Source organism: Ovis canadensis, chromosome 13 (assembly GCF_042477335.2).
Source record: "Ovis canadensis isolate MfBH-ARS-UI-01 breed Bighorn chromosome 13, ARS-UI_OviCan_v2, whole genome shotgun sequence".
Classification (NCBI taxonomy): Eukaryota; Metazoa; Chordata; class Mammalia; order Artiodactyla; family Bovidae; genus Ovis; species Ovis canadensis.
Window position 1 is genome coordinate 79,982,750 of NC_091257.1, and position 21,183 is coordinate 80,003,932.

General features: G+C 40.9%; 1 protein-coding gene across 1 annotated transcript in view; it reads right to left on the reverse strand.

Moving 5' to 3' along the window:
- The window catches only part of UQCC1 (ubiquinol-cytochrome c reductase complex assembly factor 1), a 93,803-nt gene that overhangs the window by 39,835 nt on the left and 32,785 nt on the right, over positions 1–21,183 (reverse strand). The window contains exons 6-7 of the mRNA XM_069548412.1: positions 17,363–17,420; positions 2,242–2,350 (exon numbers count right to left, since the gene is read on the reverse strand). Coding sequence (XP_069404513.1) covers positions 2,242–2,350; positions 17,363–17,420 — 167 coding nt within the window. The remainder of the gene's footprint in view (positions 1–2,241; positions 2,351–17,362; positions 17,421–21,183) is intronic.

The following is a 21,183-nucleotide window of genomic DNA, read 5'->3' on the forward strand; positions in this document are numbered from 1 at the left end:
CTGTATTTTAACAGGATCCCCAGGTAAACTACAGGTACATTAAAGTTTGAGAAATCCTGATCTAACACACTTCTCTCTAAGACAGCATAATATCTGGAACAATTCAGACAAAAAATGGTTGGATAAAATGGGGGGTGGAAAAAAAGGAAAGGCTAATTCCTGCAGGACTGCATAGACAGACAATTGAACCAAAGACTAACAAACCAAGTATGATCTATCTGACAAATAAGTTGGCTTTAAAACAATTTCAGAATAAATTTCAATTTATTAATTCATCCAACAAGTATTTATTCAACCACTGTTCACTGTGTAAACAAAAAAATGTGGGTAAGATAGGTTTCCTGCCTTTATGAAGCATACAGTCAAGTAGAAGGGATATTATAAAGTAACATGGGAGAAGGTTCAAAGTGCTGAAAATTGTGATGGAGATAAATATACGTGTGTGTGCATGCGTGCTTAGCTGTTCAGTCGTGTCTGACTCTTTGTGACTCCTCTGTCCGTGGGATTTTTCAGGCATTGCAGGTGGATTCTTAGCCCGCTAAGCCATCAGGGAAGCCCCATTTATATGTAGATCCAAAAAGAAATTCATTTGGGGGTAGAAGTTGGGTAGAGTAAAAGGTTCCTGTGGTCCAGGAGTCAGCAATCTATGGCTCATAAGGCTATTCAAGCTGGGGACAGCTATGGCCCACATGGTTCTAGTGGCTCAACTCCCAGAAGAGTTTTAGTCAACAGTGATAAGAAAACAGACTAACTACTGTGTAACTGCATGGCAGTCAGCAGAGACTTTAGCTGGCCAGGGGGGTATCACTGGTCGTCCTTAAAAGGGATGATTTGAGACCACCAGCACTACGGTATGTCCACTGTATACTGCCACAGAGTTGGCTAGTAAGTACTTAAAGGAATGTGGAACACTCAGCAGGATGAATAGCTTAAAGGCTGTTGATCCCACTCTGGGCAGCTATACAGCAGTAAGGCATGACAGTGAGAAACGTGAAGCAAACAGTACCTTACAAAGACAGGGGGATACGGACTCCCCTGGATGATGATGATGACAGCAGCGGAAACTGTGAAATATACTATCATCTTTTCAGAATGAGTAGAAATGCTGATGGTCTGTTTTCCCAGAGATAGTGTCAATGAAGCTCTCTAAAGGTGAACCCATGTCTCCTGTGCTTTCTGTATACCCAATTCCTTCAAAGACAAGAGAATCTGAAAATACTCTCAATCCAAATTCTCCAAAGGAAACCATCATTTCCATCATTTAGTATCAAAGACTACAATTTTACACATAGATTTAGCACATATGATACCACTAGACAATAACATAGGAAGTGTGTGAAAATAATTACAGTAGATAAAAGTGAAAAAAGGGAGATCTCCCACTTAAATCCCATGCAGCATGCAAAGATCTCCAAGACACATTGTTCAGTTTAAAAAAAAAGAAAGTTGCAAGTAAGTGCACAGAGAATGATACCATATATAATAAAATACATACACACAAAACCACAGAACTCTCCTCTGTAATGAAAGAAACCAGGTCAACCCATTGCATGACCCTGTCTGATAGTCTGGCTTTAGATACTCCCAAGTTGTGAGGCAATGACATGGGAAAAACCATAGGAACTACGATCTATTAAAACATGGTGTAGATACACAAAATACGTAATATACACAAAGGAAGAGATTGGTACTTATATAATCTATTGTATTCTAATGTTTTGGTTCTGGCTTTCTATTGTCATCATATTCTATGTTATACATACATAGGTTCTCCTTTCTCAGGTTATTAAATATACTAATGGACCTTTTCAGTAGATACCTTGCCAAAGTATTCTAGGTTGTCAGCGATCAAGGAGCTTGTTTTTAAGTTCCTGAGGATAGTGCCGGCCCCCAGTCAGGATCTTTCTATCCAAACTAATTGTGAACTGAACAATGAACTGGTATCACAGGTACAGTATCCTAAAACTGGATTATCATTTGATTTCATCTATTCACCAAATCCATCCCTCCTATCACCATGATTTGCTTTTTAATAATCCCATCTCTGAACACAGGATGTCCTCACACTGACAAACCATGATAACGTGTGCAAACACAGAAAGCATCCGGAGCTTGTCAGAAGCCACAGAAGCAAAAGCGAGTAGAGTTGAATTACCACTTGACATCAGAACTTCAACTCAAGTCAGGCAGTTGCTCAATGGAGTTTTCCAAGACAAGAAGAACCTGATAGTAGTCACTTACCCCCATGATTCTGCCACGCTGCTCAACATCCTCCCACATAAAATGAACTATGATACGACACATGTATTTCCCACTCCGGCCTTCCTGCTTCATTCGGACTAGACACATCCTGGTGGGAAGAAGACATAAAGAGTCACTGGCTGCTGGCATTTTTCATATCACATGTTTCCACTGAAGATCAGTTCATCTGAGAAATTTTACTGAAGGGCCCAGAATCAAAATAATTAGAAGTGATTTTTTTTAAAAAACTTTTATTGAGTGATAACATGGATACTGAAAAGTATAGGTGTCTTAAGTATACAACTTGATGAATCTTTACATATATACCCATGTAAGTACCACTCATGAAGACATAGATTGTTATAGCACCTTGGATGACTCCCTCATACATGAAAAGGACCACTTTTAGCTGTTTAAAGGTAAGTCTTAATCCTTCATTCTACTGATGAAAACAGGTGTTCTAAATAAGGAAAGTGATTTTCCCAATACCATAGAGCAGTCTATAAAGGTGGGGATAGTATTTTGCTGTCCAATATGAAGGCCACTAGCTATACATGGCTATTGAGCACTTTAAACAGGCTAGTTTAAACTGAGATGTGGTATAAGTTTAAAATTTCAATGATTTAGTTCAAGAAAAAAGAATATAAATATCTCAAATTTTTTATATTGCTTACATGTTGAAATATCAGGTATACTGAGTTAAAGAAAACCCATTATTAAAATTAGTTTCATTTTTTTCTTTTCACTTTTTAAAATGGAGCTACTAGAAACTTTTAAGTTGAGTATGTGACTTGTATTATATTTCTGTTGGAGAGTACTTGTCTAGAAGATAGATCACAGAAAGTATTATGATTTCATCTGTATAATTATCAAACTGTTTCCCCATCTGAATGTACATTCCATTGATGGCAAACACAAAGTCTCAGTTTTTTTTTTTTTAAATCACTGTATATCTAAGGCTTAAGTATAGCCTTACTTACACACAATATATATTTGCTGAATAAATAAATGAATAAAACTTTTCAGGGCCAAGTTTAGGGCTCTTTCCCCTATACCACATTGCCTCTCATCAGTCCAGAATGTTCTCTGCTTAATACCTTACATAAGAATAGAAGAAAGAAAGCATCAGTAGCTCAGTCATGTCCAACTCTTTCTGATCCCATGGACTGTGGCCCACCAGGCTCCTCTGTCCATGGAATTCTTTAGGCAAGAACACTGCAGTGGGTTGCTATGTCCCTCTCCAATGGATCTTCCTGACCCAGGAATCGAACCTGGGTCTCCCACACTGCAGGCAGATTCTTTACTGTCTGAGACACCAGGGAAGCCCCAAGAATGTAAGAATTATGTTTTATTAATTAATAAATGTAATATTATATTTAATCATATATAAGAATATAAGCAGGGTCACTAACTTTCCAAGCTAGTTCCTAATCTCACTCTTATGACCATATATAGTTCTATTATCTCTTGTTAAACATAACTAAGCAGCTACAATAAGACTACTTACCTAAAAGACAATTTCTATTACAATTATGGAGTATTTGATCTAAACTGACAATCCTATCTCCATACACAATTAATGCTCATTTAAACCTACTAGCAATAGTATGGATAAGGCAATGGCACCCCACTCCAGTACTTTTGCCTGGAAAATCCCATGGATGAAGAAGCCTGGTAGGCTGCAGTCCATGGGGTCGCTAGAGTTGGACATGACTGAGCGACTTCACTTTCACTTTTTACTTTCATGCATTGGAGAAGGAAATGGCCACCCACTCCAGTGTTCTTGCCTGGAGAATCCCAGGGATGGGGAAGCCTGGTGGGCTGCCATCTATGGGGTCGCACAACACGACTGAAGCGACTTAGCAGCAGCAGCAGCAGCACCAATAGTATGGTCCAATGGAATGATTCCATCCTGGCCTGCCTCAACATCTCCATGAATGACTAAGATGGAGAAGAGAAAACAAACTTATCAGATTTGTAGATTGCAAGAAGTGGGGCAGGAAGACTAATATGTCAGATGACCTAAGCATGAACCAAAAGTACTTAATAGACTCTTTCAATGGGTTGACTCTAACAGGGATAAATCTAAGATCCTGCAGTTGGGCCTAAAAAAACAGCTGTAGAGGTACAGGATAGGTGTGTCACTCCTATCTGGGTATGAGAAAGCCTTACAGGCTTATGATGACAGTATACATTCAAGGGAAATCAAGAGGATAAGGTTGCCCACTGCAATTAATGTGATTTTTAGATACAGTAATGCAAATATAATATCTTCATGTACAAAGTGAGATTTTTGTTTTGTTCAGCAGAGGTCAGACTCCACTTGGAATATGTCCACAGTTTTGAACATTATATTTTAAGAGACACAAGGAAGCAAAGAAAGATCAGAAGATATTTTACCTGGAGAAAAACAGGACAGTTGCCTTAAATATTACAGAAAAGTGATTAGACTGTCCAAAAGGTAGAATCAGAACCCATGGGTAGGTCACAGAAGGAGAAAGAATTACTCAACATTGAATGCTGGAAGTAAAAACTTTCTAACAGGAGAGTTTCTGAAGATTCAAATAACAGAATGGATGACCTCAAAAAGTAGAGAATTCACAACTTGGCTATCTATCTGACAGAAGGCTGACTACATGATCTTTAAAGTCCCTTGCGACCTTGGGATTTGCTGATGCTGTGATTCTAAATTTATAACCTCAGGACCCTGTTAAGTGCATAAAAAGTAACATTTTGTGACAATAGAAACAGGTCACGGAAAAAGATGTGGCCACTTTATATGATACAGAGTATATTCCAAGGCAGAAACAAACCAGGGAAAGTTCAACAGTCCTTTTTTCATAAGATTTTTCTTAAAGTTAACCAAATCTCTCATGTCAGCCTCTCCACCTGAAAAGACGCTATGCGTTTTGATGCTTAAGTGTTGTCAGAGGCCAATTCATCAACAGCAATAGTGAGGTAATGTAATTCATTTATATGAAAATTCTGTAGTTTGTTAATACACCTGCCCTCTGAGGTTTAAAAGGCACAGATTTTCTCAGATCATAAACTTACTAACTGTATCAACACGGAGTGAAGTGGTTTTTGTTCCAGAGCAGTTTATTCTATAGCCTTTACAGATAACAGTCAAATTGTTATCTGGGTTGAAAAAGTAAAGCAAATTAAAGATGCTTTCAAGATGCTGGCTGACATTTAATTCACTCAGTGAACATAAACTGAGTTTCTACTGTGTGGAGATTAAAGTGATGGTTAACAAGAGCCCAGCTTCCAAGGATCAAGAGCTCTAAGAAAGAACTTAGTGTCATAAAAGGAACACAAGACTGTGAGAGGATTACTTTTGGCTAAGTGGGGTCAGAGAAAACATCATGGAAAATGAAACACTGTATATTCGTTGCAGCATTGTTTACAATAGCCAAGACATGGAAGCAACCTAAATGTCCATTGACAAAGGAATGGTTAAAGAAGATGTGGTGTATAAATATATATATATATATATGAATATTACTCAACCATTAAAAAGAGTGGAATAATGCCATTTGCACCAACAGGGATGGACCTAGAGACTGTCATACTAACTGAAGTCAGTTAGACAGAGGAAGAGAAACACTGTATAGCATTCCTTATATGTAGAATCTAAAAAGATGATACAAATGAACTTACACAACAGAAAGAGACTCACAGACTTAGAGAAGGAACATATGGTTGCTGGGGGGAGAGATGGAGAGAAGGGATAGTTAGGGAGTATGGGATGGACATGTACACATTGCTGTATTTAAAACGGATAACCAACAAGGACCTACTGTATAGTACATGGAACTCTGTTCAATGTTATGTGGCAGCCTGAATGGGAGGGGAGGCTGGGGGGGAATGGATACATGTATAGGTATGGCTGAGTCCCTTTGCTGTTCACCTGAAACTATCACAACATTGTTAATCAGCTATATCCCAATACAAAATAAAAAGTTAAAAAAAAAAAAAGAAAATGAAACTCTGCACCTGGGGCTTGGAAAGGTGAGCTGACGTTGTACAGGTAAAAGATTAATAAGATCATTTCTAGCAGGTAGAACATTATGAGCAAAATCAGGGCCATGGGAAGCTCAACACTTGTAAGGAAACAATACCTAAATTTTGTGGAGGGACAAGTATAGGAAACAGAAAAATATGCCAGAAAGGTCATGAAGGGCTTTGAAATGTCAGGCTAAACAGTCTGGGCTTTACCAAGTAGACAAAGGAGAGCCACTGAGTGTCTTTCAGGAAGAAGGGGCATAGTAAGATTAGCACCTTGGCTTTAAGAACAGATGAGTCTCTCAAAAGTTAACCCTTTCTTCCCAGCTGGAAACCGTTTCTTTCCAAGCCTGGAAAATGACAAGAATGTTTACTTCAGGAGAACTATGGTATTCACAACAGTCTGATGTAGAAATTTCAGCCAAATGTATACCTGCCTTTTGAGAGAAATGCAACAGCAAAGTTTGCTGCCACTTCCACCTAATTTTGCTGGTAACTAAAAGTTTAAAAAATATAGATTCAAGCATGGTAAATGGAAGAAGGGCAAATTCTAATTACTCCTAAAACACTGAACCTAATTAGTTCAGTAGACAATTGAGGACAATTCGAAAACACTATCAAATATAAAGTTCTACAGTAAATTTCAGCACATATAGTTACAAAAATAAAACAAGCAGTCTTCTCATCAACAGGAAATGTGCTGAAGATAACCATGAGTCCTACTGGGAAAATAAGATTCTCATCCACAGGGCTGTCCATTCATCTACCATCACCAAATTCAGCTAACTAAACGTGCAACTTATTTTTGCCCCAAATTTGTGAATCAAATTCTCTAGATAGTTAAGGACAGAAAAGTTGTCTTGTTATGAAGAACTCTTGTGTTTGTCCTCTTCAAGGAAAAAGCACAGTTGAAGGCTGGGGCCCACAACTTAGACAAGTCAGCTGCCTGGAATGTCCAGACCAAGATGAAGGTCAATTCTTAGGACACTTAACCTTGAAGCTTACACATTCAATCTACTCCTTTCTTTGTTTAGTAACTGTTTTGAATAGATAATATATGCACATGTTAAAAACAAACAAACATAAGTTCCGTCCCAACCTACTACATCTCCTAACCACCAAGTTCCTTTCCAACTAAGGCAACCAAAGTTAGCATCTTCTTAAGAAACCTTCCAGCTGTAATCTATACACACACAAGCTTATATGTATATGTACTCTTTTTACATAAATAGTAGCTTCCCTTTTCTCTCCATTTTCCATAGTGATAGCATTCTATACATACTTTTCTTATATTGAAAAAACAATCTGTTACAGAAGGATAGAGGTGAAGATATCTCAACTCCAGCTCTATGTTTCATCCATAGACACTACAGTTATCCCAGTGAAACTCATTAGGATAATGGTGCTGTGGTCATTTACTCAGCAATTATTAGGCTAACATCTGATCTAGGCTGAATTCAGTTTATCTGGCGACTTTTTCCTACTCTAATATGACTAAGAAATAGGAAGAAAGCAAAAAAAAAAAAATCCTTTAACGGCAAAAATGGACAAATGCTATAATTAAGAGAGCTAACATCAGCATATGCCACGCACTGTGCTAAGTGATTCAGATACATTATTTCATTTAATCCTTGTAACAACTGTAATAAGAGACTGGTATTCTTCTGTCCCCACTTAATAGCTGAGGAAACTGAGTCTTAGAGAAAAGTAACTTGCCCAGAGTTACAAAACTAATTGTCAAAACTAAGATCTGAACCCTGATTATCTGATCCCAGAGTTACACTGTTTTTCTGCCTCTTTAATGATTAGAACAAACCTTCCAGAATCCATTTCCTCTGTTTTTCATTTAATCCTCACAAGGGCAACAATTTAAGTTTCAAAACTAGCATCATATTAGAAATAAAACACCAGAAGGGGAAAGACTGGCTGCTGCTGCTGCTGCTAAGTCGCTTCAGTTGTGTCCGACACTGTGCGACCCCATAGACGGCAACCCACCAGGCTCCCCCATCCTTGGGATTCTCCAGGCAGGAACACTGGAGTGGGTTGCCATTTACTTCTCCAATGCATGAAAGTGAAAAGTAAAAGTGAAGTCGCTCAGTTGTGTCTGACTCTAGTGACCCCATGGACTGCAGCCTACCAGGCTTCTCCATCCATGGGATTTTCCAGGCAAGAGTACTGGAGTGGGGTGCCATCGTCTTCTCCGCTAACCCGAGGCAAACATACCTACAACACAAACAGGAACTCCTGGCAGCCTAAAAGAACCTAAAAATGTTATTTAGAACAAACACAACAGCAGTTCAACAAGGAAGGTATAGCTACCCAGTGCAAGTTAAAAGACAGCCTAGCAAAATACAGTTATCAGGACCTCCTGAATGATTAAAGAGGTTAAAGTTTGTCGGAAGGTAAGAAGAAAATAAGTAAAAAAAGTTCAAAATGGTAAACAAGAACAAAAAAAGATTTGATGGTCATGGTACCCACTACCAAACAAAGCCAACACACGTCATAGGCTCTGCCTATACACAGTAATGTTCGAGTCATTAAGTCAACTATTCCACAATTGAGAATAGTAGGTTTAAATAAAAGATCAGGACAGCTTTACTTCAATTTATATCATGGATGCATTCCTTATAATAAAGCTTAAATGTTGAGAGGTCAAATTACATTTTGCTACTGATTAAACGTCATAATTTCAGAGCCGTTCTGGAGGGGGAGGGGAGACTTCAAAGCTAAAACATAGTAAAAATTGCCCTTAAGAATGCAATAGACACTTTAAAAAGTGACAGTATTTCGCTCAAATCTAAAACTGCCCCCCAAAATAGTCTTTTTTAAAAATTCTTAAAAAAAAAAAACTTTTTAAAAAGAAACAATCTCGTAATCTTTATATTCCTGTGTTAAATAATTTAATCATTCATTCAACAAGTATTTACAAAGTACCTAACTCTGAGTAAAGGCTTAATCTACGCATTAACTACTCTCTGTTTAGGAGCGATTCCAGTTGCCCCTCCCAAGTTTGATGATGTTCTTAAACCCACAATTTATTATTGAGGTTTTAAGCTTCACAGTACTATCCTTGTCTCTCAGTGATTCCAGTGCCTCATAAATAATACTGATCTCTTTTACATATAAGGAAAGCAAATAATCCAGCTAGCAAAGTAAAGGGAAAAAAAAGTATTCAAACCCTAGTCTGATGGTTCTCTAATATCTCTAAAAGTTGGGTTGTTGTTGTTTGTTCACTAAGTCAAAAAGACGCGGTGGTGGGGTGGACCTCACTCACTAGTGAGTCTCAAAATATAAAGAGCTAAGATGTAAATTTTGCCTTATGGCAAATAGTAATGATGATTATTACCATTTATTAAGTCCTCTGAGACTTGTCACTGTAAGATACCTTTGCATTCACTGTCTCACAATGTACCTAGTATAACTGGCCATCTACCTAGTATAACTGTCCCCATCTCCCAGGAAAGAAAACTGACACTCTGAGGAGGTGAAACTTCAGGTTGCTCAGTGGAGGAGAGGGGAGCTGGAGTGAGGCTTGAGCTCTCTGTTGCTCCCTCCAGCCACAGCGCCTCCCAGGGCAGAGTCAGTGCTAACTGCTCCCGCAGCCTGGGACAGCATAGCTCCAAGGGGCCCCTCCTGCTAGATCAGACCCAGAGGAAGACAACAGCACTGCCTGGAGAGTTCAAAGGAAGGAGGGTTTCCTCGCCACACTTTCCTCCTCTGCCTAATCTGGGAGGGAAGAATTCTTGTTATTCCTGACGCTGACCTCCTGCCATGTCCTGGCAGCTCTAGCATCCTGTCTTGCTTGCTCTGTTTGGGCCTCCTGACAATGCCAGTTGTATTTTGGCCTTGTTTCTCCCTCATGGTAGTTTATAAGCTGCTCAAAGAGGATCTGATTTTGAATTCAATGAAGATTAGTGGGCACTTGGGCGGGTTTGTCACTCTGGCTGCTAGGAAGGAATCCCAAAGGGACCTTCACGTAGCCTGTCTCCCCGACTCCGCCACCAGTCGAGGCCAAGAGAACAGGGCTTACATGGCCACACTCAAGCCTCCGCAGTGCGCTAATGAATGAGTTTATTTATTAGTGAGCTGGCATGCTGGCCCTTTCCTGGGGCTGTATGCATGGCTATCTCCACCTGGTTTCCTAAATTCCCTCCCCACCAAGCCTGCCCTTTATGTGGGGAGCATGAGGGCCAGACGACAGTCTGTGGGCAGACAGACAAGTGGGGCGAGGCATTTCCTGAAGCCATCTCACCTGACAGAGAACCTCCTCTAAGAGCTACACCTGGCCTGCGGCCTGCCTGTCAGATCCACTGTAAAGAACAAGCTCCTGGGTAGCAGGTACCAATGTGCGGAGATTATGCAATGTTGGTAAAATGATGCTGCCTAGGCCTTTCCTTTGGGCAAAAAGCTACATGTGTGGGTGTTTGAACAGAGTGACTTTGGCTGGGGGAGACAGACAGAGGATGTGCACATGGCCAGGGCTCACCATATATAGCAGGTCTGGAGCTGCTGGAATCCAGCATGAGCTCGAAAGCCCTACAGCTACATCAAAACTGCTGTGGTGGTTTTAAAGAGCCCTCTTGCAAAGGCCAGGAGTGCCTGCCAGGGCAGTTCTCTGGCTGGACTGAGACTGGAACTAGTCTGTTTTCCAACCCGTTCCACCTCCACACTTTACTTCTTTCTCTTCTTTCCCAGAGGCTTCTTCCCTTAGGCTTATAAAAATTTTCCAGTATTCCCCCATCTTAAAATAAAAAACAAATAACAAAATGCTTCCCCTCTTCTTCCTGCTTTCTCCCTCTAGTGACCATTCTCTCATCTTTCTTTCTCACTTGGAACATCCTACAATTAATTCTTCCTCTCCTAATAATTTCTCAAGACTCCATGTCCTTTAGGTCTAGACCCCAGAAGGCTCTTTGACTATCCCAGGCTGCCCCACTGCCCCAAGCTCCCATAAGATCGGTATGTCTATCAACAAACAGATCCTATCAAACACAGCACCTGGCACCCTATACGATTCCCAGGTTTACTTGTTGCCTCTCTCAGGACACAGATAGTGAGTGCTAAGAAACACAATTTCAGAGAGTTGGTGGTCAGTGCTGTGCAGCTCAAATTCAGGACAAGAGACTCCCATCCCATGACTACCAAAAGGGGACACGCAGACAGGAAGCATAGTGTTGCACAAAGAGCAATTCACACAGTCAGTTTTGGATTTGAGTCTCAAATCTTCCATTAATGATAAAGAAGCCTGTGACAAATCCTTTAAAACGGCCAAAATATCTCCCCATTTGTAAAAAGAGGAAGCTGGACTAGATCTGTGGTTTTTAAACTGTGCTCTGAGTTTCTGTGGACCTACATAAGAGTCCCCTACCACTGGCCATGTGGCGAACACCTGAAGTGAGCACACCATTCCCACTTCTTCAACTCAGCGGTCCTTTTATCTATTCATACAGTGTGGATGAGCATAAAACCTCATCTGTGAAAAGGGCTCTCCTGGTAAAATGATTGAAAACAATGAGGCCCTTCTGCCTGTAATGGCTTTTCATTAACTCTTTGACTTGCTAACTTGCACTTCTCATTCAGGTGTCAGTTTAAATGCCATCTCTTCGACAAAGCCCTCCCTGAGTGACCCACCCACCTCCAACTAAATTCTGGATCCCTCTTCTTCCACAGAGCCCTATCGCCGACTCCCACAGCATCCATCCCAGTTCTCTTTTATTAATGATTTGTTTAACGTGTCTCTCCCACACCCTTAGCCCCATGAGGGCAGGGAATAAATCTGCTGCATATAGTAGGTTCAATTAGAAAATAAATGCTGTAATTTTACGGATTTATATTTAAGAATAAGCAGGTACTGGGACTACCCTGGTGGTCCAGTGGTTAGGACTCTGTGCTTCCAATGCACACAGTATAATAGGTACAAGCCTTGGCTAAGGAACCATCGCACGTCATGCAGCCAAAAAAACAAATAAAATTAAAATAAATAATAAAAGAACAGTCTTAAAAAAAGAATAAGCAAATACCTATATCAGTTATAAATAGTATTAGTCAAGTCACTCAGTCGTGTCCAACTCTGCGACCCTGGAATTCTCTAGGCCAGAATACTGGAGTGGGTAGCCTTTCCCTTCTCCAGGGGATCTTCCCAGCCCAGGGATCGAACCCAGGTTTCCTGCACTGCAGGCAGATTCTTTACCAGCTGAGCCACAAGGGAAGCCAAAGAATACTGGAGTGGGTAGCCTATCCCTTCTCTAGCGGATTTTCCCAACCCAGGAATTGAACCCGGGTCTCCTGCACTGAAGGTGGATTCTTTACCAACTGAGCTATTGGGGAAGCCCCTATAAATAGTATTAATATTAAATATTACTAGTACTAATTAGTAATAATTATTTAATTAGCTACTTTGATAGTTTCAGTTACCAGTGAAGAAAGGAACTTAACACTCTGAGTTAGACCCATATTTGAATTTCCTGTCTACTATGTACTAATTAGTTCTGTGGGCAAGCTCTCTGACTTTTCTGTCTCTGAGCCCTCATATGTAATAGGAATAAAGTAGCTATAAAAATGTGAGACAATATATGTAAATAAATTTTAAAACAATACTGTAAAGGACCTAATAGTTACTATATCTATGATACACCTGACTTTGATAATTTAAAAAAATACAGTCTGTATTTTCCTCTCCACCCCACCTCCATCCTAGGCATATTCTAATTTTATTTGTTCCACTACTTTTTTTTTTTTTGGCTTGCAGGATCTTAGTTCCCTGACCAGGGATTGAACTGGGGGCCCCTGCAGTGGAAGGCTGGAGTCCTAACCATTGAACCATCAGCGAATTCCCCATTTCCTTTTCTAAAATAAATTTCTGTATCTACGGAGTACTGGTAGGGTTTCATGACAAATTTTAAAATCAGGGTCTCTACAAATCTATTAATACTTTGAACACTAAGATGAATCCCATCTTTATATATCTCACCACCCAGGGAAACTTAAGTAGGAGCAGAGCTTTGTCTCTCTCATATGACCAAGAGGCAGTGGCCAGGACCTTCCAATTGCCACAGGAGCAAAGAGAGATTTCGAGCCACAGATTATTTAATCAACATCCATCAATGTGAACTCAAGTAAGATATGGGACTGAGGGAAAAAAGTATCTTATTTTTCCAAAAGAATAATAAAACTAATTCTTGCTCTCAATAAATTCACCATCCACAAAGAAGATAGATAGTATTATGATGAAATTTCAAAATGTCATGTGATAAGTGCTATAATAGAGGTGTCTAAAAGACTTAGGGAACTCAGAAGAGGAACTAACTCTGCCTTTGAAGGGAAGGGAAGGCTTCAAAGAAGAGATGATATCTGCTGGCTGTTGAATGAAAAACGAGTTTGTCAGGTGGAGAGGAAGGAGAAGGGCTTTCTAGGCAGAAGAAAGGTTTGTTCAGAAGACTTGATATTTCTATCATACATAAACATTTCTACTTATTTTTTCTTGCAGGGGAGGCAGTGTGGTGGTAGTGATACCTAGAATGGCACCAGATGAGTGTGGTAAAGGTAGCGTATTTGGTGGACTATGAATGCCATGCTAGGAAACACACTGCATCCCAAGAACAACAGAAAATACTAAGAAGGGTGTGTGTGTGTGTGTGTGTGTGTGTGTGAGACTCCAATCTGTATTGAGAAGATCTATGGCACAGGAAGATGGAAGTTGAAGTCCAAATACCTGTTGCTTGTAATTCAGTGAAATCAATTAGTGGGTGATATCTTACATTTCTGTTTTAAATGAATTCAAATGAAACAGAAAATATCAGATTATTCTATGCTGTAAGGATAAGTTTTATAAAATTTTTGCATCATATATCTCTTTGTTCTGGACTACAAGGTAAAATACATTTGTTACTATGGGTCATGGTCAAAAGAGGTTGAGGTGAGTGATTGGTGCCTGACCAGATAAAGGGAATGAGGAAAAAGGTGGCCTTCCAGGTTTCTGGCGTGGGCACCTGAATGGATCTCAACACCACTGCCTCAGACAGGGAACAGAGAAGGAAGCCTGTTTTTATCAAGTCCACGTGGAGATGCTAGAAAGCACCCCCAGCAACCTCTGCCAGCATTTTTTCAGCAGCTGTAGTGAATACTAACCTTGTTTAGCAGAGACAAAGGACACACAGTCACCACAGCTGCATGTTACAAGAAAACACAACTGGTAAGGGCTGTCTGGGAACTGAAGGGTTCCCAGTCCTAAATCCCAATACAACAAAAATTGGGGACCTAGAGAAAGCAGAATGGATAAGGGTGACATCAACATCTCCTCCAGGGAACTAACAGGATATGGGAAATCCTGTCCCTATTCTGAGGGCCAACAGGGTATCATCACCCTCGGGAACTTAAGCGAGAGTATTCTAGTGTTTGTGGGGGCTTTTTCGGAAGTGGGGAATTCTTTCTATTTTTATGACTGCTTTCTAAGCCTCCCCACTTCTCCCTCACAGTACCACTCACAGGAGGTATTTGAATCCTACCCATCCCCACCAAGTCCACTGAGCCTGGTAACATTGGACTTGGTGACCCCTTAGTTAACCTCCTAGAGTTTCAAGCTAATAGAACAGGACTAGAAGAACACAGCTTTCCTGCAGTCCTTGGGTGAATCCCTTACTTCCTCTAAGAACCCTAACCCTTAGAAGAGAGTTTCCCTAATTCTTCTTGGATCATAGCACACTGGATCCTAAACTACTCTTCTGGTGACCCTTTTCCACTACATTTCTAGATGCTGCAGACAACGTGGCTGCCCTCAAATGCTCCATGTTCTTGTACATGTTCTATGTCTCGCCCCTAATACTCCCACAACTTAAGAGTGCCTTCCTTTCTCTGACAGAAATGCTACTCACCCTTCAAGGTACATCTCATATGTCACCTCTGCTGCTGCTGCTGCTAAGTCACTTCAGTCGTGTCCGACTCTGTGCGACCCTATAGACGGCAGCCCACCAGGCTCCCCCGTCCCTGGGATTCTCCAGGCAAAAATACTTGAGTGGGTTGCCATTTCCTTCTCCAATGCATGAAAGTGAAATGTCAAAGTGAAGTTGCTCAGTCATGTCTGACTCTTAGCGACCCCATGGACTACAGCCTACCAGGCTCCTCCATCCATGGGATTTTCCAGGCAAGAGTACTGGAGTGGGGTGCCATCGTCTTCTCCGATGTCACCTCTACCACACAGCAACTCTTTACCCAATACTCCCCTCATCCACCAAATGTGGACTCAGTCACACCTTCGTGTCCTTTCACAGTACCTGTGTGTGCCTTGGACACAGCACTTCTTTCATCGTCATCCATTACAGGCAATTGTACTGGGCTGCTTTCCACTCAACTAAGTTTCTTGAAGGTGCACACTGTGTCACATCCTTCTCTCCAGTGCCTGCCAGTCCTTAACACAGAGTTTGCTGATTCAAACTGAAAAGCTACTGATTGATCTCAACAAAGCTGCGGATCATGAGAACCAAGGACGAAGGATGGAAGAGAGACCAAGTGTAGACAAGCCTCCCTCCCCCTACTTACCTGGTGATAGTACTCCCCAGGCCTCTGAGAAATTAAATCAATCTCAGCAAGGGGGACTCAGCAGGCACATTTGGAAATCATGGCTAACTTGAAAGAACTACAAGTAGTTACAAGGTTGCCCCAGTTGCTATTAGTCAGGTACTGACCTTGGGATGCGATCACAAGGATTATATTTTTTATTTTGCCATCCACTCCCTCTAACATGCTGATACCTCTGGCTATTGGGCAAGAAAGAGTCTTTCATACTGGCTTTGAATATTATCTTTGAGCTCCTCTGGGAACAGCCTAGCCTCCTCTCAACCCTCCCACCTTTGCACTGGGTAATTCCCCAGGGCCACCTCTGCAGTGCCCTCCTCTTGAAAAAGTTGTTTTCCTCTCAGTACATCCAGCTCCGCCCCCCTCCGAACTTCTCCTAACCTTCACCATTCAGACCAAAGGTAGTCTGCCTTTGCAGCTACCTGACTAAGACACGGCACATTTCAAAAGCCAGGTAACGGTTTTGAGAGTTGCTGCCTCCTCTGTGATCCCACAGGCACCTTACTCAGATTTATTATGGAACTTGGCCATTCTGATTTATAACCAACTATTACGCATGTCTTATCTCCCTCACTAGACTGGGAGCTTCCTGACATAGCTTACTGACTGCCCAGGACACAGTGTACACTCAATAAACTACTGGTTTAGGAAAAAACAACATAAACTGCCACCTTAGACCCTTGAGCCAATCTTACTGACTATGCAAGTTCAGAAGAAATATTTCAGAGGTGATCAAAACCAAAAAGTCTTTATATAGCAGTCAGTCCTGTGATGCAAAGCTCAGCCTCAAACAAGGGTCCTTTTGACAAGGCAACCATTCCCCACGTTCCTCAGATGCTCACTATGGTCAAAGTAGTAAACTTAGTTCTCCAGAATTTACTTTCCCAAGATCTGGCAGTTCAATAAATACATTCCCCAGCCCCCACTTCCAACGCCTCTCCTATATCCTTCTGACCTTTAATACTGTGTAACATTAGATGAAAAATTGATTTTTTTTGGCTACGTAATTTGCAGCTGAAGAAAAAATATACTGTTTAAGGTGTTAAATATTTTTACATGCAACAAACCTGGCAGGAATCTAACCTGTATGCACATTTTAGAGGTACAGGCGTAAATGTCAGTGCTATAATTTGTTATAGGTTTCTGATGACCAGCAATGAAAATGACCACGGATGCTCACAATTTAAACCACTTTTACGTAAATGTGAACTTTCCTAAAACAGCCAAGGGAAAGAACTTTCCACCCAAGCCCATAGGGTCTCTTAGAGATACTGATAGCATTGTTCACTGGATTAGGTGTTCTTTGAGAAACTCCTACAAATATTAGTTTCTTTCTGGGACTATGCTTTGACCTTTAATAAAAAATGTGCCATAAGATACCAGCTATTAAAATGAAAGGAACAGTTTTTAATGCCTGAACAACTGCCATTTCATATAATCAGCTCTACTGAAGGCTATACCTTAACAAGTCTGCAGTGTTTAAAAAAAAAAAATATATATATATATGTATATATATATGGTGACTTCACTTAAATTTCTCACTTACCAGACATGAAGCAGAGTTATAAGAAACCATGAATTGAATGTATCAGGCATCTGACACCCTAGAAAATAATAATGAAGTATAAATATGTGAGGGTTTAGAAGAGGAATATGGACTCTATTTGAAATATTGGTAGGGATTTGTTCAATCAAAATATACGGCAGTCACAGCACTCTCTGAGAGAAGGCCAATGGAACCACAAGGCAAGCCTATGGGTTGAAAGAACATTGAATGTAGTCAGACAGCTAGGCCTCTAGTTCCAGCCCCATCACCACCCTGCTGTGTGACCTTTGGAAAATCACTTCTCTGGGCCTCAGTTTTCTCACTTTGTATCGTGCGGCCTGGACAATCTGTAATTCCTTCTAACTTCCATATGAGTCAATGTTATTTTCCCTTCCTGGTCTCAGTTCTTTTGGAAAGCTAGGCAGACACCACTTGCCTACCCCCACTTAAGAATAGGCTTTTTTTTTTTTTAACATATTCTTTAAAAAATGTGTTAATTTATTTGGCTTCCTTGCATCACAGGTGCGGCACATGGGATCTCCCTTGCATCATTCAGTATCTTTCACTGTGGCGCGCAGACTCTCTAGCTGTGTGAGGGCTCAATAGCTGCAGTACGTGGGCTTAGTTAAGCTCCTTGGCATGTGGGATCTTCATTCCCCGACCAGGGTTCAAACCCACATCTCCTGCACTGCAAGGTGGACTCTTGACCACTGGACTACTAGGGAAGTCCCATGTATAAGGTTTTTTTTTTTTTTTACTTGAGCTCTACCAAGAAATTAAGTTCTTCTTATATCCCTTTCCTGTTTTATTTCTTTAAGGTAACCCAATGTGCTACAAACATGAGTATGCTAAATCATGCAACCAAAATAAATGACTGGGAAAAAGAAGGAGAGCTCTAGGGAACTGCAGTTGAATAGAAAGCAGATGATATCTAACAAAACGCCATTCACCACCCCCAGGAATGATAAACCAGGCAGGACTTCTCCTTGGTTTAAGATACCAAAAATCAGGTCAGTGCTTAGATATCCAAGCCTCTCAATTCTCAGATCCTTAAGAAATGCCTCTGGCTTGGTGAAGGGCCCCCCAGTGAATATGTCCGCCTTATTACATGATGGGGAGAAATGGTGGAACAAGAAGATAAAAAGAGAATCAGTGGGAATCTGATTCTGTCCCTTGGATTAATGACTCGAGAAAGAAGTAGTATCTTCTGCCCTTCAGCAAACAATGAAGTATACTATGAACTAAATGATCACAAACAGGGGCCACTAAGATAGAAAACACAGAGCAGGACCCCTGCTCTTAGTGAGGCACACTAACAACGTCAAGAATAATGAAGAGCTAGAATTCATTCTGGGCTTACTATGTATGTGCCAGACTCAATGAAAGGTACATGCATTAGCTCAATGAACCCTTCCAACATTCCTATGAGGTAGGTATTGATATTATCCCCATTTGACAGGTGAGAAAACTGATGGAGAGATCGTGACAACTGCCCAAGGTCACACAGCCGTGAAATCAGACATCTGGGATCAAATTTAGATCTGCTTGATTCCATATACTATGGTCTAATTGCTAACGGCCTAATATTAGGATCAGAAACTAACATTCACTAAGGGTTCAAACGTCCTGCCAAGCCCACTGTTGGTCATGTCAGTATATTATCTCACTTAATCCTCACTTCAACCCTGAAGGAAGGCATTAGAAGCCTCATTCTAGAGATGAGGAAACGGGCTCCAAAGAGCTAAGGAACTTGTGGGCAGCCACAATATTAACAAGCTAGTGGCTAGGATAGCATTTAAGTCCAGGTCTGTCACAAACTGACACCAAAATACTCTGGTGAGCTTACTGGGAGGTGCCCAGCAGCTGTCAAGTGGACTTCCTCTTGGAGCCCGGCAGGAGGGAGGTGAAGGCTGGCCTGGCCAGTCATTCAGCTATTAAGACACATGCCATCTGAGAGTGGGCCAACCATCCTCCACCTAGAACAAGAATAGCCATGAGAAACTCTCGAGCCCGGATCTGAAGTTGGGTCTTTTTTGGATGCTAGAACAAAACATTAAAAAGAAAAGTTTTCTTGGAAGTCTGTCTTTCAATCTGGAAAATGAAATTTGGCTGCTTCTAAAGGACAATCTGTTCAATTGCTACCTCTACATCAAAGCTTCTCAGCAGCCTCCAGGAGCCTTTCCAATTTTCTCAAAGAGGGAATCAGTTCTTGAGCTGGAAAGCGCAGACAGACAGACAGGCCAGCAACTGGACTTGGGTCACAATTTTCCCTCTGGGGGACAGCTCAGAGCTGAGGATGGGAAAAGAGCTGGCATATGACTGACTCCCTGTACCCACTGGGGTCAGAACAGAAAAGCACATGCTAAAGCCCTGAAAAACAAGACCACTGAAAGTTTGTGAGCAACTCAACAAACAGCAGATTCTTTAGCTTTATGAAATGTCTTTAAGCACTTCAAAGTTAAAACCTGCTATAGGTCTTCCCATGATCACAAGGTCTTCCCATAATCACACTTAGCTCCAGTACACATTCAGTGCACTATTATGTGAGGCTAGATACTTTTTTCCTCAACGTCAGTTGAGAAAATTAAATTAATTCATTACTGTTATGAGGCAGCAGTACTAACATAGTTGCATGTTTAATGAAGACACTGGGGTCAGACATCCTGATTCAAAACCTTAACTCTACTTCTTTCTTGCTATGTGACTCTGGGCAAAGTTACCTGTCAGTACCTGTTTTCTTCTCTATAAAAATGGGAGAATAAGAGAACCTACCTTAGAGGGTTTTTGTGAGGAATAAATGAGATAAGGCCTGTAGAATATTTAACAAAGTGGTTAATGTTTAATAGGTACTCAATAAACATTCACTTTTGTGAACATTTTTTGAATTTTATGAATTCACCAGAGTTCCCTGGTGGCTCAGTTGGTAAGGAATCCACCTGCACTGAGGGAAACCTAGGTTCAATCCCTGGGTAGGGAAGATCACCGGAGGAGGGCATGGCAACCCACTCTAGTATTCTCGCCTGGAGAATCCCCATGGACAGAGGAGCCCGATGGGCTACAGTCCATGGGGTCGCAAAAAGTCAGACACAACTGAGCAACTAAGCACAGCACACATTCACTATTGTTTTTTAGTGAATTGTTTAAACAGTAGTGTTTAAACTATCTCTGAAAAAACTCATTAAGATTTCATGTATTGATGATGAACCCCAATCTTTTTTCTTCAAGTTTAAAAAAAAAGACATCACAAACTTATACAAAATTGATATATTTGATAGCTGAGTATTAGTAGCAGAAAGAGATAAAGGTAGAACCTCAATTTTATTAACTCAAAATTGACTCATTAAGGAGTCTCCTCTCCAAGGTACAAGGGCTCTTAGGGCTATAAACAAAGCAGTTTGCAGACAACAGTGTGGTTTTAAACACAAGCTTTACTGACTGACTGACCACCTCTGCCCCAAAAGAGCTCTTTATAATGGAACTGATCTCCAAAACTCCAGTTAGCAAACACTGCCTGCTCACAGAGGGTACACTCATTCATGCCACAGTGACATCATCAGAACATCTTGGAAACAACAGTGGACTATTAAGGTATCTCCCCAGTCAGAATCCTCAGCATCTAGGCCTCTAGATCAAGACCTCTGAACACTTTGGCTCTGACATGACAGGGTATTTGTAGCTTTGGCATTTTATGAGGACTTCTCCGAGAGGCTGACAGGCATACATTTACTGAGTAAAGAACTCAAACTTCATGACATACAACTGGCCTCACTTTTGCTGGAAGAGTGAAAATGACACCTACCACTACCTAAGGCTCTAAAAGT